General features: G+C 47.4%; 2 protein-coding genes and 1 non-coding gene across 13 annotated transcripts in view; 2 read left to right on the top strand and 1 right to left on the bottom strand.

Moving 5' to 3' along the window:
• The window catches only part of lrpap1 (low density lipoprotein receptor-related protein associated protein 1), a 139,365-nt gene that overhangs the window by 33,985 nt on the left and 77,700 nt on the right, over positions 1 to 27,680 (bottom strand). The window lies entirely within an intron of this gene.
• htt (huntingtin) lies at positions 1,192 to 25,819 on the top strand. Of its 11 annotated transcripts, none has more exons than XM_076037343.1 (68): positions 1,192 to 1,595; positions 2,482 to 2,565; positions 2,698 to 2,818; positions 2,982 to 3,041; positions 3,170 to 3,249; positions 3,373 to 3,511; positions 3,923 to 4,064; positions 4,204 to 4,382; positions 4,485 to 4,689; positions 4,955 to 5,002; positions 5,175 to 5,252; positions 5,332 to 5,738; positions 5,993 to 6,169; positions 6,885 to 7,011; positions 7,095 to 7,210; positions 7,295 to 7,406; positions 7,617 to 7,754; positions 8,172 to 8,330; positions 8,409 to 8,506; positions 8,589 to 8,728; positions 9,086 to 9,149; positions 9,264 to 9,364; positions 9,453 to 9,599; positions 9,709 to 9,829; positions 9,946 to 10,091; positions 10,247 to 10,425; positions 10,524 to 10,747; positions 10,843 to 10,969; positions 11,054 to 11,178; positions 11,270 to 11,380; positions 11,485 to 11,562; positions 11,814 to 12,037; positions 12,140 to 12,218; positions 12,312 to 12,473; positions 12,562 to 12,617; positions 12,732 to 12,880; positions 13,082 to 13,218; positions 13,310 to 13,426; positions 14,055 to 14,177; positions 14,282 to 14,541; positions 14,627 to 14,769; positions 14,863 to 15,091; positions 15,194 to 15,335; positions 15,417 to 15,596; positions 15,812 to 15,988; positions 16,184 to 16,260; positions 16,388 to 16,523; positions 16,603 to 16,725; positions 16,829 to 17,030; positions 17,296 to 17,441; positions 17,582 to 17,759; positions 17,861 to 17,953; positions 18,060 to 18,244; positions 18,328 to 18,454; positions 18,763 to 18,866; positions 18,998 to 19,152; positions 19,261 to 19,400; positions 19,485 to 19,567; positions 19,648 to 19,778; positions 19,856 to 19,988; positions 20,080 to 20,235; positions 20,348 to 20,538; positions 20,869 to 20,983; positions 21,096 to 21,309; positions 22,492 to 22,600; positions 22,758 to 22,920; positions 23,471 to 23,631; positions 24,176 to 25,819. In XM_076037343.1, the coding sequence occupies exons 1-68, from the start codon at positions 1,498 to 1,500 to the stop codon at positions 24,387 to 24,389; spliced, it is 9,645 nt and encodes a 3,214-aa protein (XP_075893458.1). In that variant the 5' UTR covers positions 1,192 to 1,497; the 3' UTR covers positions 24,390 to 25,819. The 11 variants fall into 11 exon arrangements, with proteins under 11 accessions (XP_075893458.1, XP_075893436.1, XP_075893451.1 ...); XM_076037321.1 differs by having other exon boundaries at positions 22,387 to 22,600; XM_076037336.1 differs by having other exon boundaries at positions 19,482 to 19,567.
• On the top strand, positions 11,614 to 11,743 carry LOC142901043 (small Cajal body-specific RNA 14). Its single transcript, XR_012928965.1, has one exon.

Here is a 27,680-nt window from a genome sequence, read left to right as displayed (position 1 = left end):
TACAAACGACAAGGTGACCAGCTGAGTCGGCCCCGTTTGAATACGCAATTCCTTCTCTCTCCGCCTTCCACCTAGGTGGCGATAGTGTCTGGGTTGGCTCTCGCCACCCCAGTTTTGAGGAAAAACACCCTTGGGTTCCTCGAAGTCACTTGAGTTTTGGGAAAACCACCGTGTTAATGTGAGACTTTGTGGAACAGACGCTCCTCTGTGCTGATACGGGAGATAACCTAAGTGGTTTCTTCCTGGAAGAGAAGAAACACAACAAATGCATTATTGGTATTCAAACAGGGCCTGGGACTTTTTCTTGATTTATCCTCTTTTTTTGTATCTGTACAGTCATGTTGTTCAACCACTGCAGTCATTGTTAATTCTTGTACAAGTTGTATCACTGGTTGTTGTACCATATCTGACATTTGTAATTATGAAATAATACACTGCCATTTGTATAAAAAAAAAAAAAAAAAAAAAAACTTGTTTTGACTCCTTTGTGTTTTTCATTGTCTCCTTGGAAAAAGGGTGTTGAGAAAAGTCCAAATGAAAAAACTGTTTAACAAAGTAACAGAAGCACAGGTGCTAAAGCCTTTGGAGTACTACTACTTTTTAAAAAATGTTTTTTTTTAAAAAACAAACAAACCTATGAGCAGTTTTCTTCATGTTAATTTGACATTTTAACTGGGAATGGGATTGATGACTTTCATATTTAATAAAAGTCATCCTGTGGTTTCCCTACTGTAGATTCACATGAGTTTCGTTGATTAATTATTGCTCGAATTTAAAGGAATACACGATAACCTCTTTGAACATTAATAAAACAAACAAAGGAGGTTTAACAGTCTCAGTGCATCCAATAGATGATGTCACTAGGAGGTTCCCGTCTTCTAAAGTTTGGATGATTTATTAATCCAGCCCCTGCTAAATTTGAGCACATGGTGTTTTGTTTCTCTCCTTCCCTTAAGGACTGAACGTGTTGTATGCTGCCCTTTGGATACAGATTTAACCCAAGAGTACATCACAGCGACGCCCTCGGTACTCCATAAATATTTTTACCATCTGGGTCTGAGCGATCCCGTGACACCGACAATAACAACAAAAGAAGAGGCGAAGCCTCTCATTTGCTCTTTCTCGCATCACTCAACATAATGTCGCAGTCTGATTGGCCCCTGGCTTCGCACCCCAAGCTCCAACTGTCAGCTTCTCGCTCGGTCCACTTCCTGGTTCGATTTTTGCAGGGAGCGTTGCACCGCTACATAAAAAAAATGGCAAATTATCAAGCTGCATTTTGCTGCTTTACAACTAAAACCTTGGGGAAATAGGCGCCAGACTCCCAGGAAGGAGGACGGGAGAGTCGGCGGTGGTCGTCGCGGGCGGTGTATAGCACGCTCGTCGCACTACGCACCGCTCGCTCGCTCTCTCAGCACGGCCGTGCTGGCTAGCTCATTAGCTTACACGGTAAATAGTAGCTAGCGACGCTAGCTCGCCTTCTGGTAATTGCTTAAAATGGCCACCATGGAGAAACTGATGAAGGCCTTTGAGTCCCTGAAGTCGTTCCAGCAGCAACAGGGGACGCCGACCGCCGAGGAACTTGTCCAGAGGCAGTAAGTGTGTTTTATCCCTCGGTCACGGTCAGCCCCGCAGCCAGCAAACAGCCGACTGGCTTCCCGTGTAGCCGTGTTCGCTAAGCTAACACCAGTGCCTCTGAAGGGAACCAATCATTGATGATAAATAGCTTAAAACTGTTTGCGGTGACATCTGTGGTATCAGAATAATCAGCGATCAGTTTCCCTCGTTCCTCCAATCTTTCCCGCATGTGATTTGATATTCTGATAACGCGCAGCGAGGTTCATAGCACTGTCGTTGTATGGGGAGTCAGTGTGAAAGGTTTTAAGGGTCAGACCGACGTAGGAGGCGCCCTCTGATAGATGCCCACGCACCTGCTGCAGGGTTAAAATTCAACGTAACGGGCCGAGCACACGATGATGTCAGAGGAACAGCCTCGACCGAGAGAGCAGCATAGGAGTCTCGTCTTTGCGATGCTCTGTCAGTTGCACAGAATAGTGAACATACCATCGAGAGGCGTTAGCGCAGCAGCCCACCGCACCAAAACCTTCATCAGCGCACGTCCGTCTCCTCCCTCCTTCTAATGATATAACTCAGCTTAAAGGACCAAGTGTTATCGACATCCCCCACCGCCGGTCTAATAGTGTTCTCCAGTGTCTCTCTCAGTGAGCTGGTGCTAATTCTCCCTCCTTTGCAGAGGTTGAGATAATTGAGTTTTTGCCTTGAGTTGTATCGACATGAGTGGCGATCACCTCTCTTGTGCCGTAGTGACCTTCTGCATACCGAGTGTTTATTTCTGCTTTATTACTTAGCTACCAGTATGATTTGCACTAATACGATGCTAAGCGATGGAGAGACATACAGGTTTACATAGCATAGAGCCGCTGCTAAGAGTTGGACTTTGTGTTCTTGTCCCTTTTACAGAAAAAAAGAGCAAGCGACCACGAAGAAGGACAGGGTGACCCACTGCCTGACGATATGTGAAAACATCGTAGCTCAGTCTCTGAGGTGGGTCTTTGAATCAAAGTTGGGGAAATGCCCACGGTTACAGAGTTTATCTCTTATAATCACATGTACAGTCGACACTTGAACATGTAAGACTGAAATGACCTTTTCTTTGCTCATAATTTGGACGAGCAGAACGTCCCCAGAGTTTCAGAAGCTGCTCGGCATCGCCATGGAAATGTTCCTGCTGTGCAGCGACGACAGCGAATCAGATGTCCGCATGGTGGCCGATGAGTGCCTAAATAAGATCGTTAAAGTGAGTTGAATCCAGTGTTTATTCTAATACTATTTTTTCTTTCCATTGGTGGGAGGGTAAGTATATTACCTCGTAGAGTGAAAAAATGAAGATGGTTTAAAATATTAATGCAATTTCTATTAATCTTCCAGCTACACATGACAACCTTTCAATTAATTCTCAGGCGCTGATGGATTCCAACCTGCCTCGGCTGCAGCTTGAGCTGTACAAAGAAATTAAAAAGGTAACAAGTCTTTTTGGCCTTACAAAAACATTTCACTGAGTTTTATTGTGTTTCATGGCATGTTCACTTTTAAGTGAATATTTTAGATATTTAGAGCAAAGTTTAAAAATGCTGTTGTGTCTTTGCAGAACGGTGCCTCTCGGAGTCTGAGGGCAGCGTTATGGCGGTTCGCTGAGCTTTCTCACCTTATCAGACCACAGAAATGCAGGTATGAAAATAAATGGCTAAATAAGTGACTTACTGCTTTTGAATTGTTTTGTATTGATTGAGCAAAATTGTGCTGAAACTCATTGGTAACTTTGTGATGGCTATCTTGTCATCCGTGGTTCAGACCGTACTTGGTGAACCTGCTGCCATGCCTCACCCGGATCACCAAGCGGCAGGAGGAGACGGTCCAAGAGACCCTGGCTGCTGCAATGCCCAAAATTATGGTTGCTTTGGGACACTTTGCCAACGATGGCGAAATCAAGGTAATCTCAGAAAGTGGGAAAGCGTACAACTTTTTTGTTTGTAATCGTTATAATCGTATAAGCAGAGTCTGACAGACAGTGGTTTAAAGTTCAAGTGTCAAGTGCTGTGTGTGATAAGAGCATCGGCAAGAGAGAAAGGAGAAGGTGGTGAAAGCAGCAGCAGCAGTGTAGAGAGAGGAAGCAGAGCTGCAGATTAGATCACACATTCAAATGTTGAGCCCCTCTGTGGGAGTGAGCGGGATGGACAGGATCAGGAAGGAGGACGTCAGAGGGACAGTACTAAGACAAAGATGAGCCGAGGTTCATTTCTGGCTTTTGTACACGCAGGGTGCAAATTTCCCGACATTTAGTTGTGATATCGCACGTAGCCCATTTCAACTCATGCCATGCCACATATGTTTTTGACCCCAGGTGTTGCTAAAATCGTTCGTGGCCAACCTCAAATCCAGCTCCCCGACGATCAGACGGACAGCAGCCAGCTCGGTCGTCTGCGTGTGCCAGCACTCCAGACGCGCCAGCTACTTCTACACGTGGCTCCTCAATGTGCTGCTCGGTACGAGGCCGCCTCCTGCAGAAACACTCATTTCTATTCCCGGTGACATTTTAATTCTCCCTTTTGAGTCTTATTTTTAATCTGCAGTGCTGGGGAATCTGCCAACACTTCCTTCACCAAGTTTCCTTTTTTTCCCCAGGTTTACTCGTTCCAGTCGACGAGGAGCGGCCCAGCCACCTGATCCTCGGCGTGCTGTTAACTCTGCGCTACCTGATGCCTCTGCTGCAGCAGCAAGTCAACACCATCAGCCTCAAAGGAAGCTTCGGCGTCATGAAGAAGGAGGCTGACATCCAGCCGACCCCCGAGCAGTTGCTCCAGGTAAATCTTGGGGAAGAAAAACAATCTTATGGCATCTTTTCGTGTCCCCGAACGAGCTCAAGTTAAATCAAGAAATAACTGATGTCTTGTGTGTCTGGCAAGGTGTACGAGCTGACCCTACACTACACGCAGCATTGGGATCATAACGTGGTCACAGCGGCGCTGGAGCTCTTGCAGCAGATCTTCAGGACCCCCCCGCCGGAGCTCCTGCACATGCTCATCACGGCCGGCAGCATCCAGAACGCCACCGTGTTCCGACAGGACGCCGAGAGCCGCGCGCGTTCCGGTAGCATCCTGGAGCTCATTGGTAAACATCAGTCACGCCTTATTTTTTTTTATTTTGTTGGTCTGTGCCAGTGTGTGCCTCAGGGTGCTTTGAACCCGTCTAACCCCACTGAATGATTTATTGCTCTCAACAAAAACTATTCTTGCAGTCTCTTTTCTTTGCTTGCTTTCTCTGTTTTGCTACAAATGATTCTTTTTTTTCAATTAATCACTACTCTGCGTTTTGCTGCTATTTCTTTCTTTTTTTTCCCCCTCCCGTTTCTGCTTCTGTTTCCTGCCACTCGCAGCTGGGGGAGGGTCTTCCTGCAGCCCACTCGTTCTCAGAAAACAAAGAGGTGACTCGATTGCTTCTCTCCTCTGCCTCACCTTAACTCTCTCACAGCTCGGCTCTGTAATACGGTGTCACCTGTAAACCGATGTTTATTAAGTGCTTGAATATAAAGTAACCGAGCATTTTAGCAAGATTTGAGTCAAGCCTTCTATTAACATCAAAGCCGTCGTTTGCAGGTAAAATTCTCTCGGGCGAGGAGGACGGGTTGGAGGACGACGCGGAAAGAGCAGAAGTCACAACGGGGTCTTTCGCAGGTGAGATCATCCTCCTTGAGGCCAGATTAAACAATTCATGAGTGCCGCAGTCTGACGCTGATAAAAACCACCTCCCCAGCCTCGGTGGCGGGTGCAGACGGCTCCACCGCCGCCCAGGTGGACATCATCACGGAGCAGCCGCGCTCCTCGCAGCACACCCTGCAGCCCGGCGACTCCGTGGACCTCAGCGCCTCCTCCGAGCAGGATGGGGGCGCCGGAGGCGGGGCCTCAGCTTCGGACACCCCCGAGTCGCCCAACGACAACGAGGAGGACATGCTGAGCCGGAGCTCCAGCGGCGGGGCCAACGTGACGCCCGAGACGGCCGACTACACCACCCCTGAGAACGCTACGCCAGAGGGGGGGCCGCTGGGGGACGGTGGGACCCTACTGGCCACCAACGACCGCTCGCTCCCGCCCAGCGACTCCTCCCAGACCACCACAGAGGGTCCCGACTCGGCGGTCACCCCGTCGGACGTGGCTGAACTGGTCAGTGCTGCTTGTGGGGGCTTGGGGTCAAAGTGAAACGGCACCTTCGCAGTAAGCAGTTGAATGCACATTTACCATTCAGTGACCCAATTAAATGCATCAACACACACACACACACACACCTCAGGCTGGTTGCGAGACAGTTCATGTGTGTCCTGCTCCCCTCTGTGGCCTTATTGGAGTTTCACTCTAATGCTTCTCCCTCTACGGTCTCGCACCCCTTGTCCTCCGTCCTTCTTCTCACTCCGTCGCAGTCGTGCACTCCGTTGCCGCAGGTGATAGAGCTGCACCGACCCTCGCCGACCCCCACTGAGGGTCCCGATGCCACAGACAGCGACATCACCGCTTCCTCCTCGTCATCTTCTCTCTCTTTCTCCTCCTCCTCCTCCTCCTCCTTCTATGCCACCTCCTCCTCTAGCACTAGCGACAAGGTCAGCCAACTGGACGCTGTGTGCAAAGAGGGGAGAGGGATTGCTTGTCTGGAAATGGCCCTCAGCCGTTCTCTTTTGCACTACCCTGCTCCGCTCAACCTTCTTCTCCCAACCTTGTTCAGTATCCCAGATTCCCCCCCCCTCTTCTCCTTGTTTGCCTTAATTCCTTCCTCAATAAGACCTCCACTAGAGCTTGTTGTTGAAATGTGGTTCCGTATCGCTTGCTGACAGCTGAAAGTGTTCTTGCTCCTTAATATTTGTTTCCCCGAACCTCACACACAGAGTGCTTGGCTGTTGTTCCAGCAATGGTCAAACCTCTTGGAATTTTAATCTCTTATTTTTTTTGGGGATTAAATACTTAATGCATTCTATGAGGACCAAAAAAAAAACAAACAGTTGTGTTCCTTCGTTTGTTGTGGCAAATTTCAGAAGCTTGTTTCGCAAGCTCTTTTCTCCCATATCAAGTTGATTTGCTGTAAATTGTTGTAAAGCATTTAGTATCAGACTTTAAAAGAAATTTAGTTTGGTTTGCTTGTGATTTTCAGTTGCATTCTACGCTGTGTCCGTGTCGTCACATCAGCAAATCAAACTCAGTTACAAGCCCCGATCTGGGCAGAGTTTGCATGCCGTTGTCTTCAGTTTTCCTTCCATCCAATGCCACTGCAGAGACACTGCCGTCCTGTGTTTAACAGTTTACTCTCTCTGTCTGCACAAGGTGCTGGACGGTAGCGAGAGCCAGTACTCCGGCATGCAGATAGGAACACTACAGGATGAGGAGGACGAAGGTGCAGCACCGACCTCTCAGGAAGAACCCTCGGAACCGTTCCTGCAGCCTGTGCTCGGTGAGTCTCAAATGTGAACGGGGGCAACTTTTGTGTTGAGGAACAAGATGCACTTCAATCCAGTTTTATGTCTTCATGTGCAGCTCTGAGCAAGCCTCATCTCTTTGAGAACCGAGGTCACAACCGGCAGGGCTCTGACAGCAGCATGGACCGATTTGTCCCCAAAGAGGAACCTGCTGAACCTGAGCCTGACAACAAGGTAGAGATGTGGCGCAGCCATTAAACATGAGGGGAGGGAAATGTTTCCTGTATTTATATCTGACTTTATTACCCTGTTTCTCAGCCGTCACGGATTAAAGGTGCTATTGGACATTATACAGACCAGGGGGCGGAGCCTCTGGTGCACTGCGTAAGGCTTCTGGCTGCATCCTTCCTGCTGACGGGAAAAAAGAATGGTGAGTGTTAGCAGAGCGCTCGCAAACACGTCACTCTGGTCAGCAACAGGTTTTTATGTGTTAATGTCATTTTGCAGAAGTAGGTTGTGCTTGGGTATGCTCCTGCGCTTGGAGGCTCTCGAAGCTGTCCTGACAATGGCTCCATCATCATTTCTATAACTTAATGTAAGAGTTGTATGAGATGCTAACCTGACCCCCGCTCCACTTTAGGTCTGATCCCTGACAAAGAAGTGCGAGTGAGTGTGAAAGCTCTGGCTGTCAGCTGTGTGGGAGCAGCAGCGGCGCTGCTTCCTGAAGCCTTTTTCAACTCCCTCTACTTGGAGCCGCTGGATGGCGTTCCTGTAGAAGGTAAAGACTCAAAGCCACCGATGAAATAATAAATTGACTCTGTTCTGAGTCAAAGTTGATTATTAGTTCTAGACAGAGTTGCTTGTCTTGTAGAGGGTTTTCACACCGCCTTTTCTTTTCTGCCTTGCATATTATACGTATAAATCATCATATCATAATGCATGTAAATGTGCTCGGGTTAAGATACGGTGGTAGTGGATATCAGGAAACTTGGGAAACCAACAAACCAATTATAGATCAGGGGAGGAGACCTGACAGAGACTAATTAGACAGTGAGTAAAGGCACCTGTGCAGTTGGATTAGGAGCACATGTGCCAGTTGCACACCAATGCCAGGACCGATTCACCACCCAGGAGCGACTGGTACCTCGGTCTCCAGCACTGTCTCACACTCCTCCTGGCACTGCGTCTCTTGCAGAGCAACAGTACATCAGCGACATTCTCGGCCTCATCGAACATGGAGATCCTCAAATCAGAGGAGCCACAGCCATCCTGTGTGGAGCCATCATACAGGCAGCACTCACCAAAACGCGCTACAGCGTTCACCCCTGGCTGGCCAGTGTGCAGAGTGCAACAGGTCCGTTTGTGGCAGGAGAACTTTGTACATGTGCGAGTGTTTCCCTCTGACCAACTGACCTGTGCCGTTGCCCTGCAGGCAACCCTCTGTCCCTGGAGGACTTGGTGCCTTTGCTGCAAAAGACTTTAAAAGATGAATCTTCCGTCACTTGTAAGATGGCTTGTTCTGCAGTGAGGGTAAGATGGAAACACAAGAGTTGTTTATCTTTGGCATATATTTGTTTGTGACTAATCTGACTTTCTACTGTCTTTATATCAGCACTGCATCATGACTTTGTCCAGTAGCTCGCTGAGCGAACTGGGCCTTCAGTTGGTCATAGACCTGTTTGCTCTGAGGGACTCGTCCTATTGGCTCGTACGCACAGAGCTCTTGGAGACCCTGGCTGAGATGGATTTCCGGTAGGGTTGTTTTTCTTTTTTTCTTCTTCTATTGGTATGTTTTGTGAATCTCTTGAACAACTGAGGCTGGATTAGTTTACTGGCGGTTACCTTTCTCAGGCAATAGTAGAAGATGGGTGTGCAAACTGTATTTCGCAGAAAACAACAATCAACACAGATGCAAACAAATATTAAAAGCTGATAAGACTAAAGTTAGAATGAATGTAATATTGACTCATTTTGTCTAGAAATATTCATTTGTTTGTTTCTGATTGGTAACACTGTTTATTAGGTCACACTAGCAAAAAATAACTTGACTCACACGTTCTCTGTTATATTGATAACCAAGTAACGATGGGCATTTTATCCTCCCTGTAGGTTAATGAATTTCCTGGAGAGGAAAACAGAGAATTTGCACAAAGGGGATCATCACTACACTGGGGTATGTTGTCTTGTTGTGTTTTTACCATTGTTTTGCTGTTTATGTAGGGCAGTAGCTCAATGTGGGATTTGAACTCTTGCTCAAGCCCTAATGTGTCAACAATCCCTCATCTAGAGACTGCGGCTGCAGGAGAGAGTCTTGAACAACGTGGTCGTCCACCTGCTGGGTGACGATGACCCCAGAGTTCGACACGTGGCGGCCTCTGCTGTCAGCAGGTACTCGTCGTCTTGTGTTTCTCCAGGTGTCTCTTACTAAGTGGATACTGTTGCCCAACTGCACTCATGCCTGTCAACCATTTCCCAGACTGGTTTCCAGGCTGTTCTACGACTGTGACCAGGGTCAGGCGGACCCAGTTGTAGCCATTGCCCGGGACCAGAGCTCTGTGTACCTGCAGCTTCTGATGCACGAGACGCAGCCGCCTTCCCAGCTAACCGTCAGCACGATTACAAGGTGCTTGTTATTGGACGTGTCTGAAATGTGGCATCCGTGGCATCAGAACTGACCATCAGGAAAGTTGTCACGCCGTGCCATTTATTTCCGCTTCTTTTCCATTCCGTAGAACGTACAGAGGCTTCAACTTGTCAAACACTGTGGCCGACGTCACGTTGGAGAACAACTTGTCCAGAGTCATCACTGCAGTGTCTCGTGCTTTGACGTCCTCTACCTCCAGAGCTGTGACGGTGAGCCCTCAGACTTGCCTATATTTCCACCATCCGTGTGAAAAGTATCTGTTTTGCTTTTTGTTTTCATCATATTGCACATGTGAAGTTTGTTTTTTCCTGCATCTTTTCCCCAGTTTGGCTGCTGTGAAGCGTTGTGCCTCCTGGCTTTAAATTTCCCAGTTTGCACTTGGAGCACAGGCTGGCACTGTGGCTACGTCAGCGCCAACAGCAACTTCTCATCCCGCTCCAGTCTCAACCGCAGCAGAGGCAGAACGTTGAGGTTTGCACAGACGTATTTGTGACTTTCCCATTGATATATATTTAATTGCCACACAGTTTCACGGCGAAAATCACACTGTTGGATTTTCTATGAAGGTACATTATATCTATTCACTCCCAATTCACCTTGCTCTTGTCGTCCTTTTGCTTTTGTAGTGTGTCGCAGCCAAGCAGCACTCCAGCCTCCAGCTCTGCAGCCGCCCCAGAAGCTGAGCGGAGGACTCTGATTGTTGGAATGGCCAACATGATCCTCTCCTTGCTCTCCTCTGCCTGGTTTCCACTGGATCTCTCTGCACATCAGGATGCACTCATTCTCTCCGGCAATCTGCTTTCTGGTTGGTGATATTCATTAACCACTTGAGCAAAATCTAGGCTAATGTAAGCTGAAGAAAACGTCCCTATATATTACTGAGGGTCTTGATTGTCCCCCCAGCCATTGCCCCTAAATGCATGCGGAATCCCTGGACTGGGGAGGAAGACGGTGGCGGCGGCAACACAAACACTAGCGGAGGCTCCAATAAGTTGGAGGAACCGTGGGCAGCCCTGTCAGAGCGCACCCTTGTGGCCATGGTGGAACAGCTCTTCTCTCACCTGCTGAAGCTCCTTAACATCTGCGCTCATGTGTTGGATGATACGTTGCCAGGACCGGCAGCAAAGGTGATGTTTTGGTCTTTTTTTTTCCTCCCGGTGAAATTTTAACGTGTCCAGTAAGTGGTGCTGAATCTTTGTGTGCGCCGTCTCTGGACTTCCAGGCCACACTTCCATCCCTGAGCAATGCCCCTTCCCTGAGTCCCATTCGGAGGAAGGGCAAAGAGAAGGATGCAGCTGAGCCTAGTGCTGCTCCTTTGAGCCCAAAGAAAGCCAGTGAAGTCAACACAGGTACACACAGAAAGAGTGGGATATTTATTTTATGCAGTCTGTTATAATACCAAGCCATGCTAATGTTGTGCGTCTGGTGAGCAGGCAGGCCAGCAGACAGCACAGGGTCGGCAGCTATCAGCAAATCCACCACACTCGGCAACTTCTACCATCTGCCACCCTACCTGAAGCTCTATGACGTCCTCAAAGCTACACATGCCAACTACAAGGTAAGAGCTCACCCTGCCTTTCGCTCCTTCTACACTTGAAACTGTGCTCATCCAGTGACGTGGTCACTAATTGTGTGCGTGTCTCTCTCAGGTGACGCTGGACCTCCACAGCAGCCAGGAGAAGTTTGGTAGTTTCCTTCGAGCCACTCTGGACGTTCTGTCTCAGCTTTTGGAGTTGGCAACACTAAATGACATCAACAAGGTATCGATGAAGTTTCTGCAGTCAACCTGTTTTGATGATTTTCTTTTGATTTGTGAACTTTTTACATGGCATTTTATGAGGCCACGAAATGTGCTCCCTTTCAGTGTGTGGAGGAGATACTGGGCTACTTGAAGTCCTGCTTCTCCAGAGAACCAACCATGGCCACAGTTTGTGTGCAGCAGGTCAGTAACATTTTCAACCAACGTCTTCTGTCTCCTGGTGGGGCAGTGTGCGTGGCGGTCGTTTTGGTTCCAGCACTGAGCAGTGTGCTGCAACTGCTGTGACTCCACGCAGAGTGAGGCTGGTTCCTGCCGACAGGGCCTGTATAGGTATTGGGTTTCCTGTGCGATGGCTCCATACATGTTTACATGCACACAGTTCTGTTGTCATCTTGACTGTCCGTTGAGACAGTAACACAAACTCGCCTTTGCAGCTGTTGAAGACCCTGTTCGGCACCAACCTCGCATCCCAGTACGAGGGTATGCTGAGTGGACCCAGCCGTTCCCAGGGCAAGGCCCTCCGTCTGGGCTCGTCCAGCCTGCGTCCAGGCCTTTACCACTACTGCTTCATGGCGCCGTACACTCACTTCACGCAGGCGCTCGCCGATGCGAGCCTCCGCAACATGGTGCAGGCCGACCAGGAGCACGACACGTCTGGGTGAGTTCTGGCACAACACTGACCTTGTGCAAGATCACTCGATCTGGTTTGCCTCACTTTAATAGACCCATAACACGATGTGACGTTATTGTGTGCTCCAAGATGGTTTGACGTAATGCAGAAGGCTTCTTACCAGCTGAGGTCAAACATTGCCAATGCAACGCGCCACCGAGGAGACAAAGTAAGTTTTTGTCTGCTGCTTTTATGATTTCCAAGTAAACTGTCGTCATTGCAGGTTTTTTTGGGGGGTTATTTTATGACTCCTTTTTTCTAGAATGCCATCCACAACCACATCCGTCTGTTTGAACCCCTGGTCATCAAAGCGCTGAAGCAGTACACCACCAGCACCTCTGTGGCCCTGCAGAGACAAGTGCTCGACCTGCTCGCCCAGCTTGTGCAGCTTAGAGTCAACTACTGCCTGCTAGACTCAGATCAGGTTAGAACAAAAATAACAGCAATCTGCTTTAATCAATTTGTTTGAATTGTGGAAATCCACTCACCCAGGATGATGTTTTCCATTTCAGGTCTTTATTGGCTTTGTCCTGAAGCAGTTTGAGTACATTGAAGTGGGACAGTTCAGGTATTATTGCTTTAACCCTCACATACTGTTGGTGTTAAATTTGACCTGAGTATTTGACAAGGGTGAAGATGCCATTCCTGATCCCTTTTTTTTTTTTATATGGTACTTTTGCAGGGATTCCGAGGCCATCATTCCCAACATCTTTTTCTTCTTGGTGCTGCTGTCGTATGAGCGATACCACTCCAAGCAGATAATCGGCATTCCCAAGATCATCCAGCTGTGTGACGGCATCATGGCGAGCGGCAGGAAGGCTGTCACACATGGTACGACTGGCATAACTGTACATTTGTTTTGAAAGTATTGATGTTCAACACCAGTCCTCCTCACAAAAGCTCATCTTCATTGTAACTGCCAGACCATGATGCATTTTCCACTCCTAAGCTTGAAAGCAGACATTTCTTGCAATGCAGCAATAAACACATGGATGTTGTGTTGAAATAATTTCTGCATTTGTTTCTTGACAGCCATCCCGGCCCTGCAGCCAATAGTTCACGATCTGTTTGTGCTGAGGGGCTCAAATAAAGCGGATGCAGGCAAAGAGCTGGATACGCAGAAAGAGGTGGTGGTCTCCATGCTGCTGAGACTTGTGCAATACCATCAGGTACAGTTTTCCCTGGATTAAGTGGATGATGTTGTGCGGTCTTGTTTCATAACTGTCTACATCTGATGTATGCTTTTCCCTGGCGCTGCAGGTGCTGGAGATGTTCATCCTCGTGCTCCAGCAGTGTCACAAAGAGAACGAAGACAAGTGGAAGAGGCTGTCCAGACAGATCGCGGACGTCATACTTCCCATGATTGCTAAGCAACAGGTAGCGCGAAGAATGCAGGTGTAGTCGCTCAGGTCTGCTCAGAGATTCAGCCTCATGCTGTTGCATAAAAAGAACTAGACCAATAGCGTTTGGACAATATATACAAACCAGGGATGTTAACAATTAATCGATTGTCAATTAAGAATTTAATCGATTAAATTAAATTAGTCGAAATTAACTGAACGTTTTTTTTAACACGGGTAGTTCATATCATAACAGTGTAGTGGCAGGAAAGAGCAATTTACCTGTAGATACTGTGATGGTCATAATATACCTAGAACAAGTTACTTTTAAACAACTTTTAAAAAAAAAAACAACAAAAAAACAAAACGTTGAAATATGACCCGTTAGAAGTCAACTTAAAGTCAGACCTTAAATGTTTAGGTGTTTTTACTGTTCTCTAATGTAGAAATCATGTTGAGTGTCACAGTGGACCCTAAACATTATTTAAGGGTTAAATAATGTGTCCTTATACATTATTTATTGTGAAATTTAGGTTCTCAGGAAAAATTGCCGTTTATCAATTAATCGGTAGTCGATTGATAAGGTCAATCAACTAACGATTACTGAATTAATCGATAATTTGCTTCCCTAATACAAACATATTTGTCATGTTTTGTCTTTCCAGATGCACCTGGACTCTCCAGAGGCTTTGGGAGTGTTGAACACTCTGTTTGAGACTGTAGCCCCCTCCTCTCTCAGACCCGTAGACATGCTGCTGAAGAGCATGTTCACCATCCCTGTCACCATGGTGAGAGATCTTCCCTTGCACTGACTGTTTTAAAACCTCGGCAGCAGTTTTTTTTGTTGTTCGAGTTGTGAAATGTTCCTCCTCCTCCTCCTCTTCCCCTCCAGGTGTCGGTGGCCACGGTGCAGCTGTGGGTCTCTGGGATTCTGGCGGTGCTCAGAGTGCTCATCTCCCAGTCCACCGAGGACATTGTCCTGTCCCGGGTCCACGAGCTCTCCCTCTCCCCACATCTCCTCTCCTGCCACATGGTGCGGCGCCTTCACCAGCACAGCCCCGTCTCGGGTGACCCGCCTGCTTTCGACGCAGTCTGCAGCCAGGAACTGAACGGCGAGGCGCAGAAAGCTCTGCCTGAGGAAACCTTTGCCCGGTGGGTTGGTTCAACTGTTAGCTGGTCCAGATCGCCTCTGTGGGCGCTCCCACTTTCTCAGCTCACCTGTGTCCCGTCACCCCAGGTTCCTGCTGCAGCTGGTCGGTGTGTTGCTGGATGACATTTCCTCCAGACGGGTCAAAGTGGACATCACAGAGCAGCAGCACACCTTCTACTGCCAGCAGCTGGGAACCCTGCTGATGTGTCTCATACACGTCTTTAAAAGCGGTGAGCATGGAAATGAACTTGTATTCTTCGTCGACTAAACGCCACGTAGCACCACACCACTTGTGTTACTCTTGTCTCTTCTCACCTTTGCAGGGATGTTCCGGAGGATCACTGTGGCTGCCAGCCGCCTTCTGAAGGGTGAAGGGGGAGTTGGCCAGGTGGGAACAGAGGCTGACTTGTTTTACCCCCTGGAGCGGCTCAACAGCATGGTGCAGTGCCTGATCACCACACACCCTTCCCTGGTGCTGCTTTGGTGTCAGGTCCTCCTCATCATCAACTACACCAACTACTCCTGGTGGGCTGAGGTGCACCAGACTCCAAGGTTAAGAGACCATTTGACTTTAATTGAATTAAAATTAATTAATTCTTGTTTGAACCTTGTCAAAACTGAAATGAACTAATTGCATCTTCATTCTTCTGTCAGGCGGCAGAGCCTCTCATGCACGAAGCTGCTCAGTCCTCATTCCTCCGGGGAAGGAGAAGAGAACAAACCTGAGACTCGAGTATCCGTGGCCAACAAAGAGATTGTACGCCGGGGCGCCCTCATCCTCTTCTGCGACTATGTGGTGAGAGCCTTGAAACACATATGTAAACCGTTTGGAATGTACCAAATTGTATCTTACAATTTTTTAAATGTCTCTCTGTAGTGTCAGAACCTGCACGACTCGGAGCACCTCACCTGGTTGATTGTCAACCACGTGCAGGATCTCATCAGTCTCTCCCACGAGCCTCCGGTGCAGGATTTCATCAGTGCAGTGCACCGCAACTCGGCTGCCAGTGGCCTTTTCATCCAAGCCATCCAGTCGCGTTGCGATAACCTCAACACTGTAAGTCCGCACTCCTCCGGCCCCTCAGCAAAATCAGTCGGCATGTTGATTCTTAATTTCCCAGTTTTTCTACTTGAATCCATTTTTTTCTTTTTTTTTAAGTTTGTCTTCAGACTGTAATAATTCCTTTCACTGCTGTCTGTTTTTCCCCCTCACTTCTTGCCCCTCTGCTTTTTACTGTTCTCATTACCAATGCAATGCTCTCCTGCTTTCAGCCGACGATGCTAAAGAAGACCCTGCAGTGTTTGGAAGGCATCCACCTGAGTCAGTCTGGCTCCCTGCTGATGCTCTACGTGGACAAGCTACTCAGCACACCCTTCAGGGTTCTGGCTCGCATGGTGGACACGCTGGCATGTCGCAGGGTGGAGATGCTCCTGGCTGAGACAAAACAGGTGCACTTGATGAAAGAGTTGGCATTTTACTTGTAAACGGGCGTTGGCTCGTCAAGATCAAAGCAAGATTTTATTTGAGTATCATACTAATGAGAAGCAGATGCCCATTATACATTGTTTTTGTCCTTAGGACATGTTTATAATCGCCCCAGTCTGCAGTTTGGTCATAGTCTATTCTGTTTGTTCTTATTTCAGAACAGTGTAGCTCAGCTGCCTTTGGAGGAACTGGACAGAATCCAGGAATACCTCCAGTCGAGTGGCTTGGCTCAGAGGTAACACTTACTCTTAAAAATTAATAAGCACACTTTTCAATTTAGGTAATCATCTAATTTCAGCCACTTTGCATTTGGTTGTTTTATTTCATGGCTATTAATCTAATATACACTTTGTTCATTGCAGGCATCAGAGGTTCTACTCCCTGCTGGACAGGTTCAGAGCAACTGTTGCTGACTCAAGTAGCCCCTCCCCTCCTGTGACATCACACCCCTTGGATGGGGAGCCACCACCTGCTCCTGAGCAAGTTATTCCGGATAAGGTGAGGGGCTGGTAAATTTTGGGCGTTTATCTAATTTTTTGTTGGTCTTCTTCTAACTAAGATTCATCTGTGTTGACAGGAGTGGTACGTGGCCCTGGTGAAGTCTCAGTGTAGTCTTCCTGGAGATACCTCCCTGTTGGAGACAACAGAACTCCTCACCAAACTACCTCCCGCTGACCTGCTTAACGTCATGAGTTGCAAGGTAACACTGTGCCCAGCACCCAAATATCAGCCGTCCTTAGCAAACAGTGAATCAGACTTCAACATATCACATCTTCATTTGCCATTTTTTAAAAATCCTGCAGGAATTTAACCTCAGGCTGCTGTGTCCTTGCCTGAGCATGGGAGTGCAGCGGTTGGTGCGGGGGCAGGGCTCGCTGTTGATGGAGACGGCCTTGCAGGTGACCCTGGAGCAAATGGCTCTGGTGACTGGATCACTTCCTGTCCCGCACCGCTCCTTCCTGCCGACATCCCAGCCGTACTCAGACCAGGTGGCTGAGGTGTTTGGTGAGTGCTTAGAGAAACGTTGTGTTACTGTATATCCTACCTACTCACATTATGTTGACTCTACATCTTTTGTAAGCATTGAGTATGAAATAAACTATGACTTTCCTAAAAGATTTACGTTTACTTTGTATGTGTTAAGCAAGCGAAGCCTAGATTTTATATTTCAATCCAAGTAATAACCTGCAGGAGTTCTCTTTCCTCTGTGCTGCTTCCTGTGATGGCTATTGGATTTTTTTTTTTTTGTTGTTGTTTAATTTTTCTCCAGGTAAGGCAGGTTTCTACTCCAGGGTCCTGTCGCTCTGCAGAGCTCTGTCCCAGTACCTGCTCAACATCAGCAAACTGCCCTCTTCCCTGCACATCCCCTCTGATAAGGAACATCTCATCACTGCTTTCACCTGCACCGCAACCGAGGTAAACGGTCATATTAAATTCATCACAACATCTGGATGGCCTAGCTTCTGAAAGGAGATGGATTAGAAATGCTAAATATTTCTATACGTTGTCCCATTTGCTGAATTATTCAAAACGTGGAAAATGTTTTCTCTGCCCAGGTGGTGGTGTGTCATCTCCTGCAGGACCACCTGCCCCTGAGCGTGGACCTTCAGTGGGCTCTGTCCTGTTTGTGTCTGGCCCTGCAGCAGCCCTGCATCTGGAACAAACTCTCCACCCCCGAGTACAACACGCACACCTGCTCCCTCATTTACTGCCTGCACTTAATAATTGTTGCAGGTCAGGAGGTGCCCCAGGACAAGTTTGTGCACAATAAAGCCAAGTACAATGACGGCTTGTTCAATAAAGTTTGACGTCTCCCAAAATGTTTGCCCTCCCAGTTGCCGTGAGTCCCGGTGACCACCTTCTGCATCCAGAAAAGAAGTCGAAGGCACAGTCCGAAGGAGATGAAGTAGACTCGCCGCATGCTAACCGTGAGATTAAATGGGACTTGTAGTAGTTTAACGTTGAGCATTTCTGCCGTTTTGACATTTTGTTCAAATACATTATCCCCAAAATCCCTCTGTGTGTGTGTTACAGACATGTTTGAGTGGAAAGCCTGTGAGATCATGGCTGAGTTGGTGGAAGGCCTGCAGAGCGTCCTTGCCCTGGGACACCGCAGGAACACGGTATTCCCTGCGTTCCTCACACCAACGCTGCGCAACATCGTCATCAGTCTGTCCCGCCTGCCGCTGGTCAACAGTTACACCCGAGTACCTCCGCTGGTCAGTGGATAACTAATATTAAGTGTTAAGTTGCTATTTATACCATATACGGTCCATTAAAATATCTCTGTGTTCTTCTACAGGTTTGGAAACTGGGCTGGTCCCCTCAGCCGGGAGGAGAGTACGGCACCACGTTGCCCGAGATCCCTGTCGACTTCCTGCAGGAGAAGGACGTCTTCAGAGAGTTCCTGTACCGCATCAACACACTTGGTGTGCAAACACACACATGCATAGATAGATGGATGAATACTTTATTAATCTCCAAGAGAAATTTGCATTTACAGCAACTCGACAAGATACAGGACAGTAATACAACTATAACAACTATATAAAAGAGAAAAATCTTGAAAATTACAAATTACAAAAGGTACAAAGGTTCAGTTCTTTATAAATTACAAATTATACTATGCAAGCGCGATACAATAATGCAAGTGTGCATACACGTGTACTCCGTAGGCATAGTGAAAAGTGTGTGTGAGTGCAATTTCTCTGGTTAATCCTAATCGACGTGTATCCAGGCTGGAGCAGCAGGACTCAGTTTGAAGAGACCTGGGCCACCTTGCTGGGGGTGCTGGTCACCCAACCAATCGCTCTGGACCAGGAGGAGGAAACGCAGCAGGAGGTATCCGTAAAAACACATGTGCCACTTCATATTTTTAATTGCAAGAAAAAAAAAACAACCCATAGGTTGGATATATTTCTGCTACTTTCTTGCTGCCAGTCTCAGTGTTTTGTTTCTGCTTTTGTCTCCAGGAGGACTTGGAGCGGACTCAGTTGAATGTGCTGGCAGTGCAGGCCATAACCAGCCTGGTGCTGAGTGCAATGACCCTGCCCACTGCTGGCAACCCTGCAGTCAGCTGTCTGGAACAGCAGCCCCGCAACAAAAGCCTGAAAGCCCTGGAAACACGGTTTGTTTTTTCAGTTGGTTTTTAATTTTTTTTCTTTTTCTAAATGGCCCTGAAGTAATCCATCAACAGAGCTGACAACTTGACTGTTCTTGCTTTGATTGCACTCAGGTTTGGAAGGAAGCTCGCAGTCATCAGAGGAGAAGTGGAGAGAGAGATTCAGGCTCTGGTGTCGAAGAGAGATAACGTCCACACGCATCACCCGTACCATGCCTGGGACCCCGTGCCCTCGCTGTCTGCTGCGTCGGCTGGTACCATCATTTAGAGGGTCTTTCTTTATCTGCGGCTACTGCAGTTGGCTTCTTTGTATTCACAATAGTTTTTTGTTTCAGCAGGCACATTAATCAGCCACGAGAAGCTGCTGCTTCAGATCAACACCGAGAGGGAGCTGGGCAACATGGACTACAAACTGGGACAGGTGGGAGCTGCACCATTGAAGAGGGAGGAATAAAAACCTTTTCCAAGTGTTAACGTCATCTTGTACTTTGATTTTCCCAGGTGTCCATCCACTCTGTGTGGCTAGGTAACAACATTACTCCACTGAGGGAGGAGGAATGGGGCGAGGATGAGGAGGATGAAGGGGACGCTCCCGCTCCGACCTCACCACCTTTGTCTCCCATCAACTCAAGGTTGGTCTTAGTTGATTAATACGCTGTCTTGATCTAAAAAAAAACAGTGTAACTTAAAGATGAATCCAACCCAACAGGAAGCATCGTGCCGGTGTGGACATCCACTCCTGCTCGCAGTTCCTCCTGGAGCTCTACAGCCAGTGGCTCATCCCAGGCTCCCCGAGCAACAGGAGGACCCCGACCATCCTCATCAGTGAAGTGGTCCGATCGGTAAGCTGTGACGAGGACGCTGGTGGCGCCACCTGCTGTTTTCTGCATGCCCTGACTCCACTCAACCGTCCTCTGTTGTCGCCTTCTGCAGCTGCTGGCAGTGTCGGACTTGTTCACAGAGAGGAACCAGTTTGACATGATGTTCTCCACCCTCATGGAGCTGCAGAAGCTCCACCCACCAGAAGACGAGATCCTGAATCAGTACCTGGTGCCTGCCATCTGCAAGGCTGCTGCTGTACTGGGCATGGTGTGTGTGCGTGCTTGGGGGGGAAAAAATGTTTCTGGTTTATTTCCTGTTGAATTTTATGTTCAACTCCTTCCACCCATCGCTTGTGCTCTCTTGCTCAATATGCTCCCAGGACAAAGTCATCGCAGAGCCCGTGTGCCGCCTGCTGGAGACAACCCTTCGCAGCACCCACCTGCCCAGCCGCATGGGGGCCCTGCACGGCCTCTTGTATGTGTTGGAGTGCGACCTTCTGGACGACACGGCCAAACAGCTCATCCCCACAGTCTCCGAGTACCTCCTGTCCAACCTCAGGGCTATCGCCCAGTAAGTGCTGCCCACTTTTCTTTACCCTCCTCTTCCTCTCATTTTGGCTGTGTTTATCCTCAACTGACGGCAATGACAAAAGTGATTGATTGCAGAACAGAAAGGGTTGAGATTGTCTCGATCCATAAGTTGGTACGAGAGAGTGCATCAGTTTTGCATCAAGCATGTTTTTAGTGTCCTAGTTACCTTTCCAATTAGTACTTAACATGGACATTTTTTCTCTCTCTTGACTGTCAGACTTGGCCACTAGATGGCACCCTTCACCTTCTCACGGCCAGAAGCTTTTCTGTGCAGTTGGACTTACTGGCTTGTCTCTCCTGTATCTTACAGCTGTGTGAACCTCCACAATCAGCAGCATGTGCTGGTGATGTGCGCTGTGGCCTTTTACATGATGGAGAACTACCCTCTGGATGTAGGTGCTGAGTTCATGGCTGGAATTATACAGGTAATCGCCTCAGCAGCTCGGCCCACCGTCAAGTTAAATTGGCATTAAAGGAATATAACACTAAGCAGCACATTCGTTTCCATTAAATGTGTCATTATCTGCCGCCCATTAGCTGTGTGGCGTGATGGTGTCGGCCAGCGAGGACTCCACCCCCTCCATCATCTACCATTGCGTGCTTCGTGGGCTTGAGCGCCTCCTGCTGTCGGAGCAGTTGTCCCGCGTTGACGGCGAAGCGCTGGTCAAACTCAGCGTGGACCGAGTCAACATGCCGTCACCGCACAGGGCCATGGCGGCGCTGGGCCTGATGCTCACCTGCATGTACACGGGTAAGAGGAGTACCAACAAAAACCCAGTGTACTTGACTCACACTGGCACTGCCACTGTTTGACCAACTGACCTGCACGGATCCTTTGTGACCGTGGTTAACTGCTTTTTAACGGTGTTTAAAGCTGCAGAGCAGCTGTTTGTTGCAGTGCTGTGTTGAAGACATGTTACTTTTCCCTTACACTCTGTTACATTCCTTCCCTGTATGATACACAATAAAATCCAGTGGGGTCCCAGTTGCAAAGTGACCCGCCCACCTCTGCCATTATAGTCAGCTACTTTCTGCTGTCACAACTGACAATGAGAGTTAAGGAGGGGGAAAACTGGGGCGAACCAAAGAACATCAGCGTTGCCTCCGAGATCACTGGAGTTCTAATCTAAACTAAAGGCTAGTTTTATGACTAACAGTGCCAGCAATATTCACTATTTTACATACTCAAACTCAACAAGTCTTAGAGGACGCCCACTTAGTTTTATTGTGAACCATATCCTTGAAGCTAATACCAGTAATAGACTTGTTTGTATGTAATCTGTTTATCTTTGTTTTGAAGCTCCGGCAGACTGCTTGCTTCCTGCACGTACACAGTAGCTATGCCTTTGTTCTACCCTACCTCTAACCCCTACTAACTCTAGCAACTCTGTTGCATGTTGTCCCACGTGCTGACTTTGCAAATAACTTTGCCGCCAGGACATCCCTGGTTGCTTGTGTGGGGTCTAAAACTCCCAATAAATGTGGCAAACGCACAGTAACCCACTGCGCTGACTTTTACCACCTTACCCCCCCCTTTACGTGCAAAACGGCAGCATATTGAGGTCCAAACAGGATAATCCAGTTTGCAATGTAACCTGGAAACTCTTACGTATGCTAATCAGCGGCGATTCAAAGACCAATGTGTATTATTCACTACAGATTTTAAACTAATTTTTCCAACTTCTGATCAACACTTTGATTTTTTCAATTTGAATCTTGTTGATATTGGTATCAGTGCTCACAAACTCTAACCTCTCCCCCTCCCCCCGTGCTGGTTTTAACTGGTGCCACCCCCCACTCTCCATCCACCCCCTTGTCGCCCTCTCAGCGGTGCTTACGTCAGGTTCAGACGTGACAGGGGTTAGAGGTCAGGTTGACTCTGCAGTAGCAGAGGCGGTGGGCGTCACGGCGGGTCATGTCGGTTTCTCCTCAGGCAAGGAGAAAGCCAGCCCTGCCGTTCGCCCCGCCCACTCTGACCCTCAGGCCCCGGACAGTGAGTCCATCATTGTTGCCATGGAGAGGGTCTCTGTGCTCTTTGACAGGTACGCACAAAAAAAACACTCATTTCATCGGACGAGAATGGCCTTCAGTTGCTGGCAAATCCCCCAAATAAGTTGAATATTTAAGTGGCACGGCATCGGAAACAGAAAGTTTGACCTTCTGTTCCTCTGCCCTTGTGGGGGGGTTTCCTCTTTGCAGGATCCGGAAGGGTTTACCCAGCGAGGCTCGGGTGGTGTCCCGAATTCTGCCGCAGTTCCTGGACGACTTCTTCCCGCCACAGGACGTCATGAACAAGGTCATTGGAGAGTTCCTGTCCAATCAGCAGCCGTACCCGCAGTTTATGGCCACTGTGGTTTACAAGGTGAGCAGCAGGTTAATCCCCCCTGCAAACAATAAGAATTGGTCCTTTGTGTGTCTGGTTTGCAAGGCAGAAAAGAAAAATGAAATCTTAACATTTTAATTTAGGACTTTTGAGGCAGCGCTGTTAATCTTGCCCTTCTTGGTAGTTTTCTTTGTTTGAGTTTGAATGAGGTAAAGTCTCGGGCACAGCAAAGTCGTTCCAAGGTTGCTGTGTACAAGCCAGTGTGTTTTGTTGTGAAATCAGACAGAAGAAATTGCCACGGCAACACTGAGCTGGAGCACAAACAGCAGCAGGGCTTCTGTTGCCATCCAGAAGCACAAGGAAATCAGTGCAGTCACTCTTCTCGTGGCTAAATCCAGCCAGAACTGTATAAATCATACAAAGACATGCAAATTTTAGCACACTTTCTTTCTTTCTTTTTTTCATCTCAACCAAGTAAGAAAGCCGTGACTCATTCTGGAGTCTTGAAAGCTTCACGACCAATGACGTATCTCAGAGGGGACTTGATGGTGCCAGTTCTAAAGCCGGCCACCTGCTCCTGTGTTCCCAGGTGTTCCAGACGCTCCACGCCACAGGCCAGTCCTCCATGGTGCGCGACTGGGTGCTGCTGTCCTTGTCCAACTTCACCCAGAGGACGCCGGTGGCCATGGCCATGTGGAGCCTCTCCTGTTTCTTCGTGTCGGCCTCCACCTCCCAGTGGATCTCTGCTCTGTATCCTGACCCGTTTCCTCACCTTGACATGCCTGCTAATGTCTTTCCCCACCCCGACCTCTTTAGTTCCCCCCGTTTTAACCCAGGCTTCAACTGTCAAGATTCCTGAATCTAGCTTGTTTTTTTTTTTATGTATTTGGATGTGCAAAACTAGGCCCTTGAGCAGTTATTTTTCTTTTTCTTTTTTTCTTTTTTAAAGAAGTGAGTTTCATCATTTACTTTTTGGTGTGCTACACTTTTTTGTGTCCTAAAACAAAAGAAGCTTCTGGAAAATCGCCCCTTAATAATGTCACAAATGGCGTACCTCTAAAATCTAAAATTTGTGGAAGATCCAACAAAGCATATTTTTTAGAATGAAGTGTGGAGGCTGCAAACAGAGGGCTAACTTTGCTATTCAGAGAAATTATAATAATTAAAATAGTAAATAATAATTATGAAGTGACCTTCAGGTAACCATGTGAAATAATTCTTTGCATGTCCTAACAGTAAGTGCACACCCCAAACGGCAGCAATCCTTTTCCTTAACGCTGCCGCCCTCCACCAGACTGCCGCACGTGATCAGCCGCATGGGCTCCAGCGAGGTGGTGGACGTCAACCTGTTCTGTCTGGTCGCCATGGATTTCTACCGACACCAGATAGACGAGGAGCTGGACCGCAGGGCTTTCCAGTCCGTCTTTGAGACGGTGGCCTCGCCCGGCAGCCCTTATTTCCAGCTGCTGGGCTGCCTGCAGTCCATCCATCAGGACACATCACTCTGAAGGCAACACACAGGCCGAGAGGCCGGGGGCTCAGGAGGACAGCAGAACATCTAGACTGAAAAGTGTGAAAGTAATTGGATTTCAATGTTTGCCTTCCTCCTCTGTTACGAGGGGGAGAGAGACAACCGAATGTTTCTGCAGGGGGAAAAAAAAGAATCTCTTCACTTACCTCACGTCCCTCCCTCCTTTTTATGAGAACGACTGAAGCCGCCGGAATGATTCGAGGGGAGCATGAGTGTCACGTAAACACAGTGGTGGCGCTAGAGCTGTGACTGGTTCTGTAAGGTGAGCGACTGACAGACTGACCACGTGCACGAGCTTCACTCACCTTTCCTGGCCGCCCCTGCAGACCATTCCTGACGAATGAGTGCACCTTGAACACTCCTCCCACCCAGCACCTTGATGAAAATCTTTGGGTAGGGGGGCGAGAAATGCATTAATATTGATGTAATTGGATTTATTTTTGAGGACATGCCTGAGTATTGTGAAGTAAAATAGATAAAATATCAGAAAGGTAAAATGAAAAATATTTACTATATTTAAAGTTGTAATGACCTTTTTATTTTTCTTTGAAGATGGCTTCAAGCACCAGTTGAGACAGAAATGGAGTCAGCGACGCCGCTCCCTTCAAAGCCTTTATTGTAGAATTTCATCACAATATAACGCTACACCACTTGCTGGCTGTAATTCTGATCTGTCTCTTCATTCCAAATTCAGTTTAGTGGGAACAGTTCTGGGATGAACTCTTTCCTTCAGGTTGACTTGACAGTTTAATACTGTCAGTGAGAATTTATTTTATATTCGGCTTGCCGTTGGCCATTATGACACGTCGAAATATTTTATTTTTGAGAATGATCCGTAATAGACTTTATGATGCTGAGAGGCAGTAGATGGATGTTGTAATTGCTTGTCACTGCAGGAAGGATGACATGTTTGCACCCATTATAGTAAACTAATGTATCTGCAGAGGCCTATCGTAGAAGTTATAAGAAGAGGACAGCGTGAGAAATACTGAGACACAAAGATAAAATAGAAAAAAAAAATGTTTCTTTTTGGTGGAGACTGGCAAGCAAAAGTACCAAAATTGCAGCACCCATTGGTTTTAAAGCAGTAGCATGTGGGGAGGGGCTGCCATGATTTTTACCGCTCATATTTGTTGTGCGCTTTTCTTTTTGCCAAGTTTAAATTTTTAAGTCTTGTATCATCCCAGCACACCCAATCAATTCCACCTGTTTGTTTTAATTCTCAGGATATAAAATGTGACTCTTGTTAATAGACTGGAAATTATTTGCGGTCATCCTTACACAAAACATTATCTACATATTTGTAAAGAGAAAAAACAAATTGTAAAGTACTAAAAAGATGCCATGGTGCATGGTGACGTAAGAGCTGTGTGAACACGAGTGATGTTAAAATGGACATTAATGGTCGGATGATGTGATGTCATTTGTTTCTTTTGTCTTAACACATGCAGTCAGAAATTGAAGTGTGCAACTCGGCAGAAGACTTGCAGACTTGTAGTGGTTCACCAGAGAGGTGATTGTGAGTCGCTCTGTACATACACTTGCCTTAGATAAAGACAAAATACATGTATGTCTTGTACACTGAAAGCTTGAAAGCATGCTTAGCATTATTGCTATTTTCTTACGTAGTCCTTAATACTGTACTTCTGTGGCTGCAGTGGCCACTGTGTGCGTGCGTGCGTGCGTGCGTGTGCGCGTGTGGAGGTGTGACACAATCCAAAGGGAGCCTTGTCACCTTTTGCGACCAAGAGCAGCTTTGACAAATCAACCGACGAGGACGTGTAGCAGCGTCACGGCGGGACGTGTCTGTTTGTTGCGCTTATATCAAGTTTTGTCAGTGTGGGTAAACTATTTAATCTTTCTCTGTCTTTGTGTAGAACATGAAACACTCTGGGCACGTGGCAACTGAAAGGTCTGGCTAGCACTACTTTAGCTCCTACACTTTAAAGAGGTTCCATGTCATGGCAAGATTGACTCTACCAATGTTTACCCCTCTCTCTGAAGTGGTTTCTGCTCCACTTTTCAGAGTGTTACAAAACCACGGTTCTTTGAATCGGTCCTTTTGTGAGGTCACAAAGGGCACTGATGACTCTCTTTAGTGACCACTTACATCCTCTCCTTGCCACCTTCCTCTGTTCAAAAAAATCAGGTGTTTTTGCAGGCGGATCTTTTTCTTTCTTTCTGGAGAGGGTTTTTTTTTCTCCCCCCCAATAAAATGATTGATGCAGTGCTGCATCGTTATGATAAAACGAGCTGAGAAATAGTACAGTACAGGACCTTCAGGTGCCTGTCATGTGAGGTGCTTCATATGCAGCAAGTCTTAGAGTTTAAAGTGGCAGCGCTATGAGTGGCTAACATGTTGCCGCCTACACTCACTACTTATCTGCAGCAATGTGACTGGCTTCCTTCTTGAACATGTTCAAATGTATTCCCACAATAAATGACTTGAGTCCTCTGTCGCTGTGGATGAGATTTTCAATGAGGGGCCTCGGCGAAGAAGGCCAGTCGTCTTCTGTTGACCTTCAAGAAGAATTCAGCCTCCTCACAGTAACTGACAAGACGTTTAATGCTTTGCAAACTGGATAAGAAATGTTCTTTTTATCCGTCTCTCTCTGGGCACAAAGGCTGACTGGGGACCACTGTGGGGGGTAATACGATTACCCAGGAATCTTTTGTGGTTTGGGGAGATGGCAGTGGACAAAGGTCACGCTTAACTAGAGGAACTGGATTCCCTCTAAGACGCTGTATGGAAGACTTCTTCCACTTGAACTAATGACCTGTTGATTAATCATTGTTTTGGTGCAATGAGGAAGCTGAGGGCTGGCAGCATGTTGAGGTTTCTTCTAAGAATTCCTCATGAAAATTAGTTGAAAGACCACATGCCTCCACTGGGACTGTTCTGTAAAGTCGATAAGAGGCATGCTAGACGTGTCATAAATTGGTGAAATGACTGCGTTGTCAGCATGGAGCCTCCTTCACATGAATATGTACTTATTCTTCTTTGTTTTGTTTTGTTTTTTCAATTGCCTGTAAAAACAACGTGAGATTGTGCTTTTTTTCATTTAAAGATTTTAAAGAGATGAACCCCGCCATGTGGATGATGTAGAAATAAATTATTTAAACACATTCCAAAGTGATATTTGTTTACCTGTAACTTGTTCTTCCTTATCAGACCAGTGATTGAATATTTCTGCACTCACAACTCCTCCCACTTGTTTCTTTTTTTCTGTGGAGCTCAGATGTAATTCCCTTTTAATGGACTTCCCAG

The sequence above is a fragment of the Nelusetta ayraudi genome, unplaced genomic scaffold (assembly GCF_046127955.1).
Source record: "Nelusetta ayraudi isolate G7.1 ecotype Tasmania unplaced genomic scaffold, CSIRO-AGI_Nayr_v1 ptg000004l, whole genome shotgun sequence".
NCBI lineage: Eukaryota > Metazoa > Chordata > Actinopteri > Tetraodontiformes > Monacanthidae > Nelusetta > Nelusetta ayraudi.
This window is presented reverse-complemented; position numbering and strand designations above follow the sequence as displayed.

Excerpts from the sequence above, each read along its gene's own strand:
- htt (XM_076037313.1), top strand. The coding sequence starts at position 1,498 with ATGGCCACCATGGAGAAACTGATGAAGGCCTTTGAGTCCCTGAAGTCG. Across the intron at positions 7,211-7,294 it reads AACCTGAGCCTGACAACAAG|CCGTCACGGATTAAAGGTGC; the intron begins GTAGAGATGTGG and ends CCTGTTTCTCAG. Across the intron at positions 15,092-15,193 it reads GAGGTGCACCAGACTCCAAG|GCGGCAGAGCCTCTCATGCA; the intron begins GTTAAGAGACCA and ends TTCTTCTGTCAG.